Raw genomic sequence first — 21,209 nt, forward strand, 5'->3', positions numbered from 1 at the left:
CTAATTTTAGTTAAAGTAATCAATAATCATTTGATCTAATTACTTATTTTAATCTATCCATTAATTGTTAAATTATTAATATTTAACCAAAATTATCAATAATTTAATATTTACCATTTATGTGAAATACATTTAATATTTATTATTTAAGTATTAATAAAATAAAACTTTTATTAAATAAAAATATATAATAATTTTATTAATTAAAAATTTTAATTAATAATAAAAATCATTTTTGTAAATAATATATTAAAGAAAAACGAATTAACAAACTATATATTTTTTTAAAAAAATAAAAAAAATAAAAAAATAAATAAAAATAAAAATAAAATAAAAATAAAAATCAAACTCATTATTATAAAACCGTCGGCTTATATAAGCCGACGGCCTGCCGCAGTCCTGCGGACGTAGGGCCTGCGGCAGCAGGTACGTCGTACCTGCGACGCAGGTCTGTCGGCTAAGCCGACCGTGGGGGGTGGGCACGGGGTAATTCCCTCCCCCCCCCCACAAACTTATAAAAATTATTATATTTAATTTTTTTTTTTAAAAAGGGTACAATCAATATATATATAAACATTTTTAAACTATATATATATTAAAATAATATTTTTTTTTTAATATATATATATATATATAAATATATGCTTTGAAAGATTGTTTCCTCCTCTATCTTGATATAGAAAATATAGTCATTCATCCAAACGTTTAATCTAGAATCTCGGTATTAAATTCAACCCTTCCCATTTAAATCTCATGTATAAAGAAGTTTATAAACAAGTAACTGATAAATACCAATATCGTAATGTTTAAGTATTCTTCACAAGGAATTTCAGATTTACAAACCCCAGACACGAAGAAGACAGGAAAGGATAATTGCGTATTAAATCGATAATAGAAAACACAAGACCCTACCTGATCCTGATGCTATTATGCAATCTCCAGGAACTGTAAAAGAATTCGCTCCTCTCAATAACTTTCTTCTGGAAAACTTTCTTGGTATCAGCTTTCTGAAATTCGCTTCCAAAATTGTCTCCCCCCAAAAATTCTCGTCCAACTTCGTATATCACAAAAATGAACCCCCAAAGTTGTGATAAGCAAATTCTCCTCAATTCGAGGCACTAATTGTGCGTTTACCCGAGAAGACTCTTTGCACAACTCAGTTAACTCCAAATTAACTTCTATTATCTTTTCTTATTCTTTTGCATTCAACTTTCATGCACATTAAGTTGAATTATTAAATAACTTTATTTAAAATTTCACTTGACTTCAATTCTTAATTAATTTATTACTTTAAATCTTATGTGCACTTTTAAGAAATTAAAATAACATTATTAATTTTTATAATTTAATCTTTTAATTTAATTCTTATATTTAACTCATGTTTAGATCATGCGATCTAGAATTCTTAATAAATTAATATCTTTCAACTTTTTAATTTATTTTAGAATTTAATTGATAACATATTTAATTAATTTAAATAACAATAATATTTAGCATTTATTTAAAAATGAACTCCAAATATATTATTATTAAATTAAATAAATATTATCCTGTTCTAAATATATCTTGAACTTTAATTTCCAACTTTAATTCTTTTATTTAATTAATTAATTAATTAATTAAATATAAAGATATCATAATAATTCTTTATTAAATTAAATCATTAATTAGTCTTTTTAATTAGACTTAATTAATAGAAAATACACCAAGGACTCATAAAGCAACATACGAAAACCCATCATAGAAAAATACATACCAAATCAAACAAAAAGGGTTATAATCACAAAATTACATCATTTTATGCATTCGTAGGGTACTTCACTCAGATACTTGTCCTAATTATCAATTAGGACAATTGGCTAAAGGGTTTAGGATTTGGACTTAAGAGTTTATCTCCCCTCTCTTACCATTGAGACAGTGCGATAGGGTACGCTCATCTTGACAATTCAGGGAAGTCGATACCCGGTACCTGCAACCTGCATAAAATTCACGCATGTACAAACACAATATTCTAAGCTAAACAGGCAATGGCGGGAAGTGGTACATCGTGTAGATCCCGACTAGCAGGTGACTACGACTCCCTTCCTTAACCATATCAGAAACACCATACATAAATAAAACAACATGCACACCATACATATGCAGTATGGGGTAAGTATCCATAAGAGGCACATGAAATAATAAGCCATCTAACTAATCATCATCGATAACTAAAACCATTGAATAATCATCATACATGCACGAAATATAGAGTACCAAGTAATCTCATCATATAATAAACTGAGTGTAAACATCCTCTGATAATCTCTAAAATAATGATACTACTCATCAAACATAAATTGGTCTAAAAGAGTTTGGCAATCATATCATAAATGTAGCTCGAAAAATGTAAACTAGGGGCAGGCACTACAGAGAAGTTCATATGCTCATATATTTTCTACATGCTTCTATGTTCTTTCTAGCTCTTCTAGTCACTTGAAGGATTTGGTTGGCTTGGATCTTGAAGGAGTTGTGAAGGATGGAAAAGGAAGGGATTTGTTATAGACTTCTGAGGCATGACGGATTAGCATCAGTGTCCAGGTGCACTCGTGATATTCGCATATTCTCTTTGCACTATTTCTCTTCTTGTCTTCATCATGTTTGCTATATGTGTCTGAAAACTCTTTATGATTGAATTTACAATTAAATTGGAATCTAGATGTGTATGGTTGCAAAGAAAATAATAGAAAATCCTAGAGCCAATTAAGGAAGAAATTAGATCTAAACGGGTTTGGGTTCGAATTCGAATCAAATTGAAATAGATTTGAAAATAGTTTTAAGATTTATGGCCAAATCCATTAGTGAAATTATTGGATAGATTTAGAGAACAATTATATTAAGAAGAAATTCTTAATTCATCACAAACTGTCCTGTCGCTGCCCTTTGGATAGACCCGAACTCAGTCATTCTAAACTTTTTATTTGGATCGAATTTATTCGATCGCTCCGGTCAGAAGTGGCACAACTTGGCCCTCTCCAACATATTTTAATTTCAGCCCAATCCAACGGTTCATTAGGGAGATATGGCCGTCGTAATGGAACTGTTTTATTCAAAGACATATATTTCTCCATTTTCCATAACCAAGAGTTCTTTATGCTTAAACTTCACAAAAATAATATATCAAAGCATAGAATGAATTAAAGATATTATTGTAATTTTTTCTTATTAGAATTTTATTAATATGCATTAGTTTTATATGGTTTATTATCTAATCTAATTAAATCAAATTTAATTAAGATTAGTTAATAGTAGAAGAAGTGTAATTAACTATTAGTCAATTTAAGTAAATGAATTTTTAAATGAGAGAAAATTAAAAGAAAAGAGATTTTAATATAGTTTATATATTTTATAATCTATATTAAATAATTTAGAGATGGTAATTTTATATTATGTTTTTAAATGAAGAGACTTTAATGATAATGGATTAAGATTTAATTGACATGGAGTCATTGTTATAACATTGTTATAATTTGAATAACTATGGTGTTATTAATACATTATATATTATTAACTAAATTATTGATATACCTTAATGGTATTAGGAGTTAGCTAATGAAGCTTATGTAAAGTTCTCTAGATCGATTAATAATAGTTTTGATGAGTTTATTATTTATTAATATTTGTTGGGTCTAACAAACTATTAATAAATAATAGTATAAATAGTTTAAATAGTTATCAATTAATATGATCATAGTTAATCTAGAAAAGATTATTTAATGATTGAAGTACTATAAAAGATATTAATCAAATTGAATTGATTAATAATTTGGAGGAGTATCAATTAACTGAATCAACATACATAGGGGAAACTTATTTGAGATAATAATACTTGGTATTAGGGATTTATTATAACTTGTTATTATTAAAATATAAATGTGAACATTGTTGTAGAGTGACGAATGTGGTCATTATAGATTTATTAATCAGATTCTCAATATAGCTTGTTATTAGATATTAACAAATTATTAATATGATCATTTGAGTATTGAATTATAATTGACTTTTAACTTACAGAATTCTAGTTAGTTATTAGTCAACTGATTTTAATTGGAGCGTTGCTATAATTATGTAATTATTAATTAAATCAATTAATAAGAGTTAATTAGATTTAAATTAAATTAAGTAATGGAGATTTAATTGATATAATTCTTTTAACGAGATTGTAAAAGTATTGATATCAAGTTGATAAGTCTTATTCTTATGACTTGAATAATGACTTTAGATATTTTAATGGTGAAGACTTAGTAATATATAATTGAGAATTATTACAATGATAAAAATTCAAGGATTGTGAACCGATATTAATTGATCATTTTAATGAAGTTATAATCTTTTATTCGAAGAATGATAATTGGTTCTCTTATAATATAATGAATAATGATCATAGAAAAGTTGAAAAGTTAATCAATTAGAATATGAATCATAGTTAAATAAAGAGAACAAGTTGATTAAGGGTCAATGATGATCAGTTTAGTGAATATTTATCCTAAAGTTATTCTTACAATGTAATTCTTAATAATGGAAGGATAATGCTATCGGAGAATCAAATGGGTTGACTTGTAGGTCAAATGATGAAACTTAAAACACTTGAAAATATACTTACAAATTGAAAACTGAAACTCTACACATTATTCAGCTATGTGATTTTAGTAAACCAAAACATGTGTTTGCATCGTGTATTCTATATGCTTCTTATTTTGGATTTTGGGTTGACTAGTATTGACCAATCCTAAGTTGTTACCAGAGGCTCGGGGGTTATGAGATGTGATGGCATGTTGATCTTATTTGGTCTCGATCTTTATAAGCCCAACCATGGTAATGTGATCGTATGCTCTATAAAATATTTGTATTTGTTCATCAGTCTTCATGTGTGAAGTTGAGATGTATGTGTATGAGACACTTGAGCTAATCATTTTTTAGTCATCGATCAGTTATCCTTGAATTATTTTTTAGTCGTCGTGATGGAACTAAAATGTGGATTTATTTCTTGATGATGTCATGTTGTGACATGTTTGACTCAACCATTTTGGAGTCTTCGATCAGTATGATTTTGATATTCTTGGTTGCTTGTTAAGAACCAATGGATATTGTGATTTATGTTGAGATATATTTTGGTTAATGAGAACCAATTGATACTTATGATTGTCAGTGATGCCTTCAGTTTCCAATAGAGAACTGTTGTGGTCATGATTTTCTATGGATTCTTTTCGGATGCTTATGGAGATTTGATGATTCTTATCTTGGAGATTTGATGATTCTTATTATAGATATTTGATGCTTTTATCATGGATATTTGATCATTCTTTTTATGGATTATCTTTTGGATTTTCTTTACAGTCGCTTGTACAAGACTGTGGTGATTTATGATTCTACGAGCTTAGGGTAGGTAATCTACTTGTAGTGTTGGGAAGTGGCTTGCAATGGGGGTCGAGGCCTTAAGTGGTTGCCAGGGTAACTCATTGTAAGTTTGGTTAATAAGTGATAACATTTACACACTAAATGGAGATTAAATGAACCTAAAAAGATAATGGTTTTGGTTCTCGCCCATGCCTTAAGCGCTTGTACAGGCTAAGATGGGAGTAGTGAGATGCATGGTTGCGACCTTGCATTCCATAGTATGCCTTTTCAGTATGAGAGGATACTAGTGGTCGCATGAGATCTGTATGGACCTGTGGAGTTTAGCTAACTGCCAGGGTAACTTGTACGAGATAAATGCGATGACACTTTCCCGCTTGCAGAGTAGGTTTCCTACATGTCATTGTGTGCCTCTAGGAATTAGATATCGATTTTGTGTGTATTGGAACCTTTGAGTTAGTATACTTTTAGGATTCCTGAACTTATAGAGATTTATGCTTTGTGGATTGATAGCCTTTTTGGGACTTGAGATTATCTCTTCAGCACGGTGGGAGTAGACCATTTAGGTTTCATGCGGTCGGGTGGTAGTGTATTTTTCACTCTTATCATTTGAGATCCGTCCGAAACACCGTGGCTGGAGTATTATTGGTTGGTATTTATCTTCGTTCTGTTCTTGGAGCATTATGATAGACGATATACCTTATGATGGATGTATTTACTAGTATGTTCTTGTATTGATGATTTTCTTATGTTAGTTGATGTTATATTATGCTTTGGTTTGCATGTTAGTAGGATGTTTTAGGAGTGACATTCCTACTATGTTTATAGCCGATGATCTCTTCGGTGCTTTGGAATGTTACGCACGGAGTGATGGCTAGGATCCACGATGGTCTAATGATGCTATTAACGGTTGGGAGGAACCGTGCACTTAGTTAGTTATGTTTGTGATATATGGTTATCTTTTATGATGGATGTTTATGTCTTTTGTGATGATGTATCATGTATGGTTTATGGTCTCATTATGTTATTGCATCATGGATCAATATTGGATAATGATGTACTTTATTTACATGGATGCTTATTCTTTTAAGCTTTTCATACCTTGTAACATGTATAGTGGATGATTGAGCAATCTAAAATGTACACTTGTATATTGTTTAAGAACATTGGATGTATCATTGTTATTTCATAAGATGTGATGTTAGATGATTAGATATGTTAGATGTGATACCACGTTAAGGGATCTTTAAAGAATGTAATATGTTATGTTATGTTATTTTCAGTTGGATGTTACTATTGCTTCCACAAGTGTTATGAATGGTTTATCTTTCATGTTTTAAAAAAAAAGAAATTGTTTGGCAAATTTAGTGAAATTCTTTGGATCCCTTGGTGGGGCATTACATTTGGTATCAGAGCTCAGGTTTCAACATTGGGAGCTATGGGTATATTTGAATGCCACTAGTTGTTAACTAGTTGAAAAAAAATGAAAACTTTGAACTATCATGTGTATCTCTTTCAAACTGAAAACTTAAAACTAGGTGAACTGAAACAGAACCTAAAATTGTTACTTGCATATTTTTCATACTTCAACACTTAGCTTCAAAATTGAAAATTCTACTGAAAACTTAAACGAAGGCAAAACTGAAAATATAAACTTATTCTAGTTGCAAAACATGTATCTTTTATCTAAGTTTCAAGATAGTATACCTTTGTTTATCGTTGCAAGCATTAAGTTGCTCTTGTTTAGGGGATATATTTCAGTAGTTGTTATAGGAATGATGTTGGATCGATATGATTTTTGGTTTACCATTAAACCAGAATCATATTGCTCTAAAGGTGTTGTAATATCTTCAGTGGAATCATGCCTCCCTATAGGAGGAAAAGGGTTCAATGGGACCCGCATAGTGAGTATCTTAGCTTTTCATTCTTGTAGACTTCCACAAGTAAGCTTAATCCTGGGGGGGTGTATGTAGTGCCTGCCCCTAGTTCACATTTTGCTAACATTGCTAAACTCTTTTAGAGCTAGTTTCACGTTGATGGTTAGCAGCATTGTTTTATTATTAGATATTCTACTATGGATTCAATTTATTATGTGATGAGATTACTTAAACTCTACATTTCATGTATGTATGATGGTTATTTTTAGTGTTCACAATTGTTGATGATGATTATTACATTGCTTTCATTTATTTATTATTATATGTGTTTTTTTATGGATACTTATCCCATACTTGCATGTGTATTGTGTGCGTGTTTGCTTTGCGTGTTTGCTTTTGTATAGCGTGTCTGATGTGGTCAAAGAAGGGAGTCGTAGTCACCTGCTAGTCAGGATCTACACGATGCACCACTTCTTGCCATTGCATGTTTAGTTTAATATATATTGTGCTTGTACATGCATGATTTTTATGCAGGTTGCAAGTACCGGATATCGACTCCCCTGAATTGTCAGGATGAGCATACCCTATCACATTATCTCAATGATAAGAGAGGAGAGATAAATTCTTAAGTCCAAATCTCAACCCCTTTAAGCCATTTGTTATAATTGAAAAATTAGGACAAGTATCCGAGTTAAGTACCCCCTGAATATGTTGGATGACATAATTCGTGATATAAACCCTTGGTTTGATTTTGTATGTATTTTGGCTATGATGGGTTTTCATATTTTTACCTTGAGAGTCTTTGATGTATTTTCTATTAATTAAGCCTAATTAAAAGATTTAATTAATGGTTTAATTAAATAGAAAATTAATATGATATTTTAATATTTATTTTATTTAATTAATTGAGAAATTAATTAAATAAAATAATTAAATTTGAAGATAAAAGTTTAAAGTTTAAATTTGGAATGTGACAATATTTATTTTATTAATAATATATTTGGAATTCATTTTTAAATAAATGACTAAATAATATTATGATTAAAGCTAATAAATATTTTAACAATAAAGTTTTGGAAAATGAAATTTAAAAGTGAAAAATATATTTTTAATTATTAAAAGATTCTAGATTTCATGTGATTAAAATATAAATATATTAAGATTGAAAAGTGAAATTATAAGAGTTAGTGCATGAGATTTAATAAATAAATAAATTAAATTGAGAAGAGTAAATTAAATATTATATTAATTAATGTGCAATATTTTTAATATTTGCTCACATAGGAGTTTGCAAATTCTCGAGAGTTGTCATGTAGACAGCACATGGGTTTGCACTCTAAGAATGCATAAGTTGTCTACACTTAGAAGTTAGCATTTTATTTGAGCACATGGTGTCTACAACCTTAAGACTTATATAGAAGGTTGGAGAAGACCCATGCTTGGTTGTCATGCTTATCTTCTAGTTGTTTCTAGAGACACTCTAGATGCATCTTAGAGGCCTTTAAATAGAGGCTCTCCTAGTGTGTTTGACAAGCTAAAGTACAAGCTTAATGGAAGCTTAAAAGAAAATTGAATGGAAGCTACAAGCTGCAAGCTTAAAATGGAAGCTTCAAAGCTTACATGCATTGAGAAGTTCATATGCTCATATATTTTCTACATGCTTCTATGTTCTTTCTAGCTCGTCTAGTCACTTGAAGGATTTGGTTGGCTTGAATCTTGAAGGAGTTGAGAATGATGGAGAAGGAAGGGATCTGCTATGGACTTCTAAGGCATGACGGATTAACATTAGTGTCCAGGTGCACTCGTGATATTCGCATATTCTCTTTGCACTATTTCTCTTCATGTCTTCATCATGTTTGTTATATGTGTCTGAAAACTCTTTGTGATTGAATTTACAATTAAATTGGAATCTAAATATGTATGGTTGCAAAGAAAACAATAGAAAATCCTAGATCCAATTAAGAAAGAAATTAGATCTAAACGGGTTTGGGTTCGAATTAGAATCAAATTGAAATAGATTTGAAAATAGTTTCAAGATTTATGGCCAAATCCATTAGTGAAATTATTGGATAGATTTAGAGAACAATTATTTTAAGAAGAAATTCTTAATTCATCACAAATTGTCCTGTCGCTGCCCTTTGGATAGACCCAAACTCAGTCATTCATAACTTTTTATTTGGATCGAATTTATTCGATCGCTCTGGTCAGAAGTGGCGCAACTTGACCCTCTTCAACATATTTTAATTTCAGCGTAATCCAACGGTTCATTAGGGAGATATGGCCGTCGTACTAGGACTATTTTATTCAAGGATATATATTTCTCCATTTTCCATAACCAAGAGTTCTTTATGCTTAAACTTCACAAAAATAATATATCAAAGCATGGAATGAATTAAAGATATTATTGTAATTTTTCCTTATTAGAATCTTATTAATATGCATTAGTTTTATATGTTTTATTATCTAATCTAATTAAATCAAATTTAATTAAGATTAGTTAATAGTAGAAAAAGTGTAATTAACTATTAGTCAATCTAAGTAAATGAATTTTTAAATGAGAGAAAATTAAAAGAGAAGATATTTTAATATAGTTTATAATATATATTAAATACTATTTAATATATATTAAATAATTTAGAGATGATAATTTTATATTATGTTTATAAATGAAGAGACTTTAATGATAATGGATTAAGATTTAATTGACATGGAGCCACTGTTATAACATTGTTATAATTTGAATAACTATGGTGTTATTAATACATTATATATTATTAACTAAATTATTGATATACCTTAATAGTATTAAGAGTTAGCTAATGAAGCTTATGTAAAGTTCTCTAGATCGATTAATAATAGTTTTGATGAGTTTATTATTTATTAATGTTTGTTGGGTCTAACAAACTATTAATAAATAATAGTATAAATAGTTTAAATAGTTATCAATTAATATGATCAGAGTTAATCTAGAAAAGATTATTTAATGATTGAAGTACTGTAAAAGATATTAATCAAATTGAATTGGTTAATAATTTGGAGGAGTATCAATTAACTGAATCAACGTACATAGGGGAAACTTATTTGAGATAATAATACTTGGTATTAAGAATTTATTATAACTTGTTATTATTAAAATATAAATGTGAATATTGTTGTAGAGTGACAAATGTGGTTATTATAGATTTATTAATAAGATTCTCAATATAGCTTATTATTAGATATTAACAAATTATTATTATTGAATTATTAATATGATCATTTAAGTATTGAATTATAATTGACTTTTAACTTACAGAATTCTATTTAGTTATTAGTCAACTGATATTAATTGGAACATTGCTATAATTATGTAATTATTAATTAAATCAATTAATGAGAGTTAATTAGATTTAAATTAAATTAAGTAATGAAGATTTAGTTGATATAATTCTTTTAACGAGATTGTAAAAGTATTGATATCAAGTTGATAAGTCTTATTCTTATGACTTGAATAACGACTTTAGATATTTTAATGGTGAAGACTTAGTAATATATAATTGAGAATTATTACAATGATAAAAATTCAAGGATTGTGAACCGATATTAATTGATCATTTTAATGAAGTTATAATCTTTTATTCGAAAAATGATAATTGGTCCTCTTATAATATAATGAATAATGATCATAGAAAAGTTGAAAGGTTAATCAATTAGAATATGAATCATAGCTAAATAAAGAGAACAAGTTGATTAAGGGTCAATGATGATCAGTTTAGTGAATATTTATCCTTAAGTTATTCTTACAATGTAATTCTTAATAATGGAAGGATAATGCTTTCGGGGAATCAAATGGGTTGACTTGTAGATCAAATGATGAAACTTAAGACACTTGAAAATATACTTACAAATTGAAAACTGAAACTCTACACATTATTCAGCTATGTGATTTTAGTAAACCAAAACATGTGTTTGCATCGTGTATTCTATATGCTTCTTGTTTTGGGTTTTGGGTTGACTAGTGTTGACCAGTCCTAGGTTGTTACCAGAGGCTCGGGGGTTATGAGATGTGATGGCATATTGATCTTATTTGGTCTCGATCTTTATAAGTCCAACCATGGTAATGTGATCGTATGCTCTATGAAATGTTTGTATTTGTTCATCAGTCTTCATGTGTGAAGCTGAGATGTATGTGTATGAGACACTTGAGCTAATCATTTTTGAGTCATCAATCAGTTATCCTTGAATTATTTTCTAGTCGTCATGATGAGACTAAAATGTGGATTTATTTTTTGATGATGTCATGTTGTGACATGTTTGACTCAACCGTTTTGGAGTCTTTGATCAGTATGATTTTGATATTCTTGGTTGCTTGTTGAAGAACCAATGGATATTGTAATTTATGTTGAGATATATTTTGGTTAATGAGAACCAATTAATACTTATGATTATCAGTAATGCCTTCAGTTGCCAATAGAGAACTGTTGTGGTCATGATTTTCTATGGATTCTTTTCGGATGTTCATGGAGATTTGATGATTCTTATTATGGATATTTGATGCTTTTATCATGGATATTTGATGATTCTTTTTATGGATTATTTTTTGAATTTTTTTTACAGTCGCTTGTACAAGACTGTGGTGATTTATGATTCCATGAGCTTAGGGTAGGTAATCTACTTGTAGTGTCGGGAAGTGGCTTGCAATGGGAGTCGGAGCCCTAAGTGGCTGCCAGAGTAACTCATTGTAAGTTTGGTTAATAAGTGATAACATTTACACACTAAATGGGGATTAAATGAACCTAAAAAGATAATGGTTTTGGTTCTCGCCCATGCCTTGAGCGCTTGTACAGGCTAGGATGGGAGTAGTGAGACGCATGATTACGACCTTGCATTCCATAGTATGCTTTGTCAGTATGAGAGGATACTAGTGGCCGCATGAGATCTGTATGGACCCGTGGAGTTTAGCTAACTGCCAGGGTAACTTGTACGAGATAAATGCGATGACACTTTCCCGCTTGCAGAGTAAGTTTCCTACATGTCATTGTGTACCTCTGGAAATTAGATGTCGATTTTTTGTGTGTTGGAACCTTTGAGTTAGTATACTTTTAGGATTCCTGAACTTGTAGAGATTTATGCTTTGTTGATTGATAGCCTATTTGGGAGTTGAGATTATCTCTTCAGCACGATGGGAGTGGACCATTTAGGTTCCACGCGGTCGGGTAGTAGTGTATTTTTCACTCTTATCCTTTGAGATCCGTCCGAAACACCGTGGCTAGAGTATTATTGGTTGGTATTTATCTTCATTCTATTCTTGGAGCATTATGATAGATGATATACCTTATGATGGATGTATTTATTGGTATGTTCTTGTATTGATGATTTGCATATGTTAGTTGATGTTATATTATGCTTTGCTTTGCATGTTAGTAGGATGTTTTAGGAGTGACATTCCTACTATGTTTATAGTCGATGATCTCTTCGGTGCTTTGGAACGTTACGCACAGAGGGATGGCTAGGATCCACGATGGTCTAATGATGCTATTAATGGTTGGGAGGAACCGTGCACTTAGTTAGTTATGTTTGTGATATATGGTTATCTTTTATGATGGATGCTTATGTCTTTTGTGATGATGTATCATGTATGGTTTATGGTCTCATTATGTTATTGCATCATGGATCAATATTGGATGATGATGTACTTTATTTACATGGATGCTTATTCTTTTAAGCTTTTCATACCTTGTAACATGTATAGTGGATGATTGAGCAATCTAAAATGTACACTTGTATATTGTTTAAGAACATTGGATGTATCATTGTTATTTTGTAAGATGTGATGTTAGATGATTAGATATGTTAGATGTGATACCACTTTAAGGAATCGTTAAAGAATGTAATCTGTTATGTTATGTTATTTTCAGTTGGATGTTACTATTGCTTCTGCAAGCGTGATGAATGGTTTATCTTTTATGTTTTTAAAAAAAAATTGTTTGACAAACTTAGTGAAATTCTTTGGATCCCTTGGCGGGGCATTACATTTGGTATCAAAGCCTAAGTTTCAACATTGGAAGCTCTGGATATATTTGAATGCTATGCCACTAGTTGTTAACTAGTTGAACAAAAATGAAAACTTTGAACTATCATGTGTATCTCTTTCAAACTGAAAATTTGAAACTAGGTGAACTGAAACAAACCTAAAATTGTTACTTGCATATTTTTCATACTTCAACACTTAGCTTTCAAAATTGAAAATTCTACTGAAAACTTAAACGAGGGCAAAACTGAAAATTGAAACTTATTCTAGTTGCGAAACTTGTATCTTTTATCTAAGTTTCAAGGTAGTATACCTTTGTTTATTGTTGCAAGCATTAAGTTGCTCTTGTTTAGGGGATATATTCAGTAGTTGTTAAAGGAATGATGTTGGATCGATATGGTTTTCGGTTTACCATTAAACCAGAATCATATTGCTCTAAAGGTGTGGTAATATCTTCAGTGGAATCATGCCTCTCTATAGGGGGAAAAGGGTTCAATGGGACCCGCATAGTGAGTATCTTAGCTTTTCATTCTTGTAGGCTTCCAGGGGTGAGCCTAATCCCAGGGGGGTGGATGTAGTGCCTGCCCCGAGTTCACATTTTGCTAACATTGTTGAACTCTTTTAGAGCTAGTTTCACGTTGATGGTTAACAGCATTGTTTTATTATCAGATATTCTACTATGGATTCAATTTATTATGTGATGAGATTACTTAAACTCTACATTTCATGTATGTATGATGGTTATTTTTAGTGTTCGCAATTGTTGATGATGATTATTACATTGCTTTCAGTTATTTATTATCATATGTGTTTTCTTATGGATACTTACCCCATACTTGCATGTGTATGGTGTGTGTGTTTGCTTTGTGTATTTGCTTTTGTATGGCGTGTTTGATGTGGTCAAGGAAGGGAGTCGTAGTCACCTGCTAGTCGAGATCTACACGATGCACCACTTCCTACCATTGCTTGTTTAGTTTAATATATATTGTGCTTGTACATGCATGGTTTTTATGCAGATTGTAGGTACCGGGTATCGACTTCTTTGAATTGCCAAGATGAGCGTACCCTATCACATTATCTCAATGATAAGAGAGGGGAGATAAATTCTTAAGTCCAAATCTCAACCCTTTTAAGCCATTTGTTCTAATTGGAAAATTAGGACAAGTATCCGAGTTGAGTACCCTCCGAATATGTCGGATGACATAATTCATTATATAAACCATTGGTTTGATTTTGTATGTATTTTGGCTATGATGGGTTTTCATATTTTTATCTTGAGAGTCTTTGGTGTATTTTCTATTAATTAAGCCTAACTAAAAGATTTAATTAATGGTTTAATTAAATAAAAAATTAATTTGATATTTTAATATTTATTTTATTTAATTAATTGAGAAATTAATTAAATAAAATAATTAAATTTGATGATAAAAGTTTAAAGTTTAAATTTGGAATGTGACAATATTTATTTTAATAATAATATATTTGGAATTCATTTTTAAATAAATGACTAAATAATATTATAATTAAAGCTAATAAATATTTTAGCAATAAAGTTTTGGAAAATGAAATTTAAAAGTGGAAAATATATTTTTAATTATTAAAAGATTCTAGATTTCATGTGATTAAAATATAAATATATTAAGATTGAAAAGTGGAATTATAAGAGTTAGTGCATGAGATTTAATAAATAAATAAATTAAATTGGGAAGAGTAAATTAAATATTATATTAATTAATGTGCAATATTTTTAATATTTGCTCACATAGGAGTTTGCGAATTCTCGAGAGTTGTCATGTAGACAACACAGGGGTTTGCACTCTCAGAATGCATATGTTGTCTACACTTAGAAGTTAGCATTTTATTTGAGCACATGGTGTCTAAAACCTTAAGACTTATCTAGAAGGTTGGAGAAGACCCATGCTTGGTTGTCATGCTTATCTTCTAGTTGTTTCTAGAGACACTCTAGATGCATCTTAGAGGCCTTTAAATAGAGGCTCTCCTAGTGTGTTTGAAAAGCTGAAGTACAAGCTTAATGGAAGCTTAAAAGAAAATTGAATGGAAGCTACAAGCTGCAAGCTTAAAATGGAAGCTTCAAAGCTTACATGCATTGAGAAGTTCATATGCTCATATATTTTCTACATGCTTCTATGTTCCTTCTAGCTCTTCCAGTCACTTGAAAGATTTGGTCGGCTTGGATCTTGAAGGAGTTGCGAATGATGAAGAAGGAAGGGATTTGCTATGGACTTCTGAGGCATGACGGATTAACATCAGTGTTCAGGTGCACTCGTGATATTCGCATATTCTTTTTGCACTATTTCTCTTCCTGTCTTCATCATGTTTGTTATATGTGTCTGAAAACTCTTTGTGATTGAATTTACAATTAAATTGGAATCTAGATATGTATGGTTGCAAAAAAAACAATAGAAAATCCTAGATCCAATTAAGGAAGAAATTAGATCTAAACGAATTTGGGTTCAAATTAGAATCAAATTGAAATAGATTTGAAAATGGTTTCAAGATTTATGGCCAAATCTAGTAGTGAAATTATTGGATAGATTTAGAGAACAATTATTTTTTTAAAAAATTCTTAATTCATCACAAACTGTCCTGTCGCTGCTCTTGGATAGACCCAAACTCAGTCATTCATAACTCTTTATTGGGATCGAATTTATTCGATCGCTCCGGTCAGAAGTGGCGCAACTTGGCCCTCTCCAACATATTTTAATTTTAGCCCAATCCAACGGTTCATTAGGAAGATATGGCCTTCATACTATGACTGTTTTATTCAAGGACATATATTTCTCCATTTTTCATAACCAAGAGTTTCTTTATGCTTAAACATCACAAAAATAATATATCAAAGCATGGAATGAATTAAAAATATTATTGTAATCTTTTCTTATTAGAATCTTATTAATATGCATTAGTTTTATATGTTTTATTATCTAATCCAATTAAATCAAATTTAATTAAGATTAGTTAATAGTAGAAGAAGTGTAATTAACTATTAGTCAATCTAGTAAATGGATTTTTAAATGAGAGAAAATTTTTAAAAAAAAAGATTTTAATATAGTTTATATATTTTATAATATATCTTAAATACTATTTAATATATATTAAATAATTTAGATATGGTAATTTTATATTATGTTTTTAAATGAAGAGACTTTAATGATAATGGATTAAGATTTAATTGACATGGAGTCACTGTTATAAGATTTTTATAATTTGAATAACTATGGTGTTATTAATACATTATATATTATTAATTAAATTATTGATATACTTTAATGGTATTAAGAGTTAGCTAATGAAGCTTATGTAAAGTTCTCTAGATCGATTAATAATAGTTTTGATGAGTTTATTACTTATTAATGTTTGTTGGGTCTAACAAACTATTAATAAATAATAGTATAAATAGTTTAAATAGTTATCAATTAATATGATTAGAGTTAATCTAGAAAAAATTATTTAATGATTGAGTACTGTAAAAGATATTAATCAAATTGAATTGGTTAATAATTTGGAAGAGTATCAATTAATTGAATCAATGTACATAAGAGAAACTTATTTGAGATAATAATACTTGGTATTAGGAATTTATTATAACTTGTTATTATTAAAATATAAATATGAACATTGTTGTAGAGTGGCGAATGTGGTCATTATAGATTTATTAATAAGATTCTCAATATAGCTTGTTATTAGATATTAACACATTATTATTATTGAATTATTAATATGATCATTTGAGTATTGAATTATAGTTGACTTTTAACTTACAGAATTCTAGTTAGTTATTAGTCAACTGATATTAATTGGAACGTTGCTATAATTATGTAATTATTAATTAAATCAATTATTGAGAGTTAATTAGATTTAAATTAAATTAAGTAATGGAAATTTAATTGATATAATTCTTTTAACGAGATTGTAAAAGTATTGATATCAAGTTGATAAGTCTTATTCTTATGACTTGAATAACGACTTTAGATATTTTAATGGTGAAGACTTAGTAATATATAATTGAGAATTATTAGAATGATAAAAATTCAAAGATTGTGAACCGATATTAATTGATCATTTTAATGAAGTTATAATCTTTTATTCGAAAAATGATAATTGGTCCTCTTATAATATAATGAATAATGATCATAGAAAAGTTGAAAGGTTAATCAATTAGAATATGAATCATAGTTAAATTAAGAAAACAAGTTGATTAAGGGTCAATGATGATCAGTTTAGTGAATATTTATCCTTAAGTTATTCTTAGAATGTAATTCTTAATAATGGAAGGATAATGCTATCGAAGAATCAAATGGGTTGACTTGTAGGTCAAATGATGAAACTTAAGACACTTGAAAATATACTTGCAAATTGAAAACTGAAACTCTACACATTATTCAGCTATGTGATTTTAGTAAACCAAAATATGTGTTTGCATCGTGTATTCTATATGCTTCTTGTTTTGGATTTTGGGTTGACTAGTGTTGACCAGTCCTAGGTTGTTACCAGAGGCTCGGGGGTTATGAGATGTGATGATATGTTGATCTTATTTGGTCTCGATCTTTATAAGCCCAACCATGGTAATGTGATCGTATGCTCTATGAAATGTTTGCATTTGTTCATCAGTCTTCATGTGTGAAGCTGAGATGTATGTGTATGAGACACTTTAGCTAATCATTTTTGAGTCATCGATCAGTTATCCTTGAATTATTGTCTAGTCATCATGATGAGACTAAAATGTGAATTTATTTCTTGATGATGTCATGTTGTGACATGTTTGACTCAACCATTTTGGAGTCTTCGATCAGTATGATTTTGATATTCTTGGTTGCTTGTTGAAGAACCAATGGATATTGTGATTTATGTTGAGATATATTTTGGTTAATGAGAACCAATTGATACTTATGATTATTAGTGATGCCTTCAGTTGCCAATTGAGAACTGTTGTGGTCATGATTTTCTATGGATTCTTTTCGGATGCTCATGGAGATTTGATGATTCTTATCTTGGAGATTTGATGATTCTTATTATGGATATTTGATGCTTTTATCATGGATATTTGATGATTATTTTTATGGATTATCTTTTGGATTTTCTTTACAGTCGCTTGTACAGGACTGTGGTGATTTATGATTCCATGAGCTTATGGTAGGTAATCTACTTGTAGTGTCGAGAAGTGGCTTGCAATGGGGGTCGGGGCCCTAAGTGGCTGCCAGGGTAACTCATTGTAAGTTTGGTTAATAAGTGATAACATTTACACACTAAATGGGGATTAAATGAACCTAAAAAGATAATGGTTTTGGTTTTTGCCCATGCCTTGAGCGCTTGTACAGGCTAGGATGGGAGTAGTGAGACGCATGGTTGCGACCTTACATTCTATAGTATGCCTTGTCAGTATGAGAGGATACTAGTGGCCGCATGAGATCTGTATGGACCCATGGAGTTTAGCTAACTGCCAGGGTAACTTGTACGAGATAAATGCGATGACACTTTTTCGCTTACAGAGTATGTTTCCTACATGTCATTGTGTGCCTCTGGGAATTAGATGTTGATATTGTGTGTGTTGGAACCTTTGAGTTAGTATACTTTTAAGATTCTTGAACTTATAGAGATTTATGCTTTATGGATTGATAGCCTGTTTGGGACTTGAGATTATCTCCTCAGCACGGTGGGAGTGGACCATTTAGGTTCCACGTGGTTGGGTGGTAGTGTATTTTTCACTCTTATCATTTGAGATCCGTCCGAGACACTGTGGCTGGAGTATTATTGGTTGGTATTTATCTTCATTCTGTTCTTGGAGCATTATGATAGATGATATACCTTATGATTGATGTATTTACTGGTGTGTTCTTGTATTGATGATTTGCATATGTTAGTTGATGTTATATTATGCTTTGCTTTGCATGTTAGTAGGATGTTTTAGGAGTGACATTCTTACTATGTTTATAGTCGATGATCTCTTCGGTGCTTTGGAATGTTATGCACGGAGGGATGGTCAGGATCCACGATGGTCTAATGATGCTATTAACGATTGGGAGGAACCGTGCACTTAGTTAGTTATGTTTGTGATATATGGTTATCTTTTATGATGGATGCTTATGTCTTTTGTGATGATGTATCATGTATGATTTATGGTTTCATTATGTTATTGCATCATGGATCAATATTGGATGATGATGTACTTTATTTACATGGATGTTTATTATTTTAAGTTTTTCATACCTTGTAACATGTATAGTGGATGATTGAGCAATCTAAAATGTACACTTGTATATTGTTTAAGAACATTGGATGTATCATTGTTATTTCATAAGATGTGATGTTAGATGATTAGATATGTTAGATGTGATACCACGTTAAGGGATCTTTAAAGAATGTAATCTGTTATGTTATGTTATTTTTAGTTGGATGTTACTATTGCTTCCGCAAGTGTTATGAATGGTTTATCTTTCATGTTTTAAAAAATAAAATTGTCTAGCAAACTTAGTGAAATTCTTTGGATCCCTTGGCAGGGCATTACACTGATAATAGATCATACAGTGTGATCTAAAGTATTCATAAAAAAATCTTTTGTCAAAACATTTAGATATTCTCTTTATGCAATACCTCCTTGCATGAATCCATTGTGCTTGTGCTTCCTCTGCATCAATGAATAAATGAACCCGTGATCGAACAAAATCCTTTACAATAAATCTAGACAGAAACCAATGAAATAATAATTTATACCCTTGTTTGGAGCAAGATCCTTCCATCATGAGAGGATGCCTGCAAGACTGCTATTTGAGACTCAAACAATACAAATTATGAACCGCAATGAACCAAGAGATATTAGGAAATTGTGAAGTGTAATCCACAGACTGCTATTTTAGACTCAAACTAAACAAATTATGTCTCACTATGACTACAAAAGAAGAAGTTTATTCTTTAATACATCATTGACTCGCACAGAGCATCTGAAACACAAGAACATCTGAATTTTTCATCATCTCCCAAATAAACTTCACCAAAAGAACCGCAATGTACTTGGAACACAAGAACAATGAGCATTCCATGTGCAAATTGCATATTCCAGATCTATCTATAACACTGCAATATAAATAGGCTCCTTCTAATTTGTGTGAATGCCCAGATTTTGTTTTCATCAATCTCCTCATTAAATTCACGAATCTCCTGTCTTCAAAGAAAGCAACGGATATTTTCTTTAAAAACGCCCAAAATTTAAAATAAAGCAACGATTTGATTTTTTTTAAAGAGCACCAACTTTTTAAACAAAGAAGTCTCTGAACGGCTAGCTCTTCTAATTTTATCACATTTGTAAGTTTAAAGAGTTTTGTTTTGTTTTTGGCTTTTAAGTTTTTTTGATTTTTTAAATGGTATATTTGAATGTTTTTTATAATTTATTTAGATACATTTAATTAAAAAGTTATTTTAGAGATTTTGCTTTTACATTTAAAATATTAATTAATTGAACTAGATTTTTAGAAGTGGTTTAATAAGTTTTGAGAAAGTTACATGAATACAATCAATGTAAAATCACAAAGAGTTAATAATACATCATTATTTGTATATTTTGATGTTCTTAATATAATTTGATTTTTTATTAAATTATTAGAAAGGAGACTTTTAAATCTTCTAAGAGAATAACAAATGAAAATATGTTTTTGTGGAACTAAGTGGTGAAAAAATTGAACACTATAGATGCTTTGGCAAAGAGGGACTCATGTAAAATTATTGTAAGATATTCTTCACACTTCAAGAATAATTGGTATATTGACTAAAGATTTAACATTTAAATTTGTAATTTGAGTAAATATGGCCATGATAGTTTATTTTGGAGTTTGTCAATCATAGAAGAGCATACCAGAAGCTATCTTAATGGAAACAATTGTCCATCATTTATATAAAAGGGAAAGAAACAAAAT

The 21,209-nt window shown here is 29.9% G+C and overlaps 1 protein-coding gene across 2 annotated transcripts in view; it reads right to left on the reverse strand.

Annotated features, from left to right (window-relative positions):
- Positions 1–20,044, reverse strand: part of LOC149562664 (uncharacterized) — a 34,163-nt gene extending 14,119 nt beyond the window's left edge. For both annotated transcript variants that reach the window (XM_089823908.1, XM_089823907.1), the window contains exon 1: positions 19,894–20,044. In XM_089823908.1, coding sequence (XP_089680034.1) covers positions 19,894–20,042 — 149 coding nt within the window. In that variant the 5' untranslated portion in view covers positions 20,043–20,044. The remainder of the gene's footprint in view (positions 1–19,893) is intronic.
- Between the last annotated feature and the right edge of the window lie 1,165 nt (positions 20,045–21,209).

The sequence above is a fragment of the Cupressus sempervirens genome, chromosome 4 (genome assembly GCF_028749045.1).
Source record: "Cupressus sempervirens isolate cs-2001-9-10 chromosome 4, ASM2874904v1, whole genome shotgun sequence".
Lineage (NCBI taxonomy): Eukaryota > Viridiplantae > Streptophyta > Pinopsida > Cupressales > Cupressaceae > Cupressus > Cupressus sempervirens.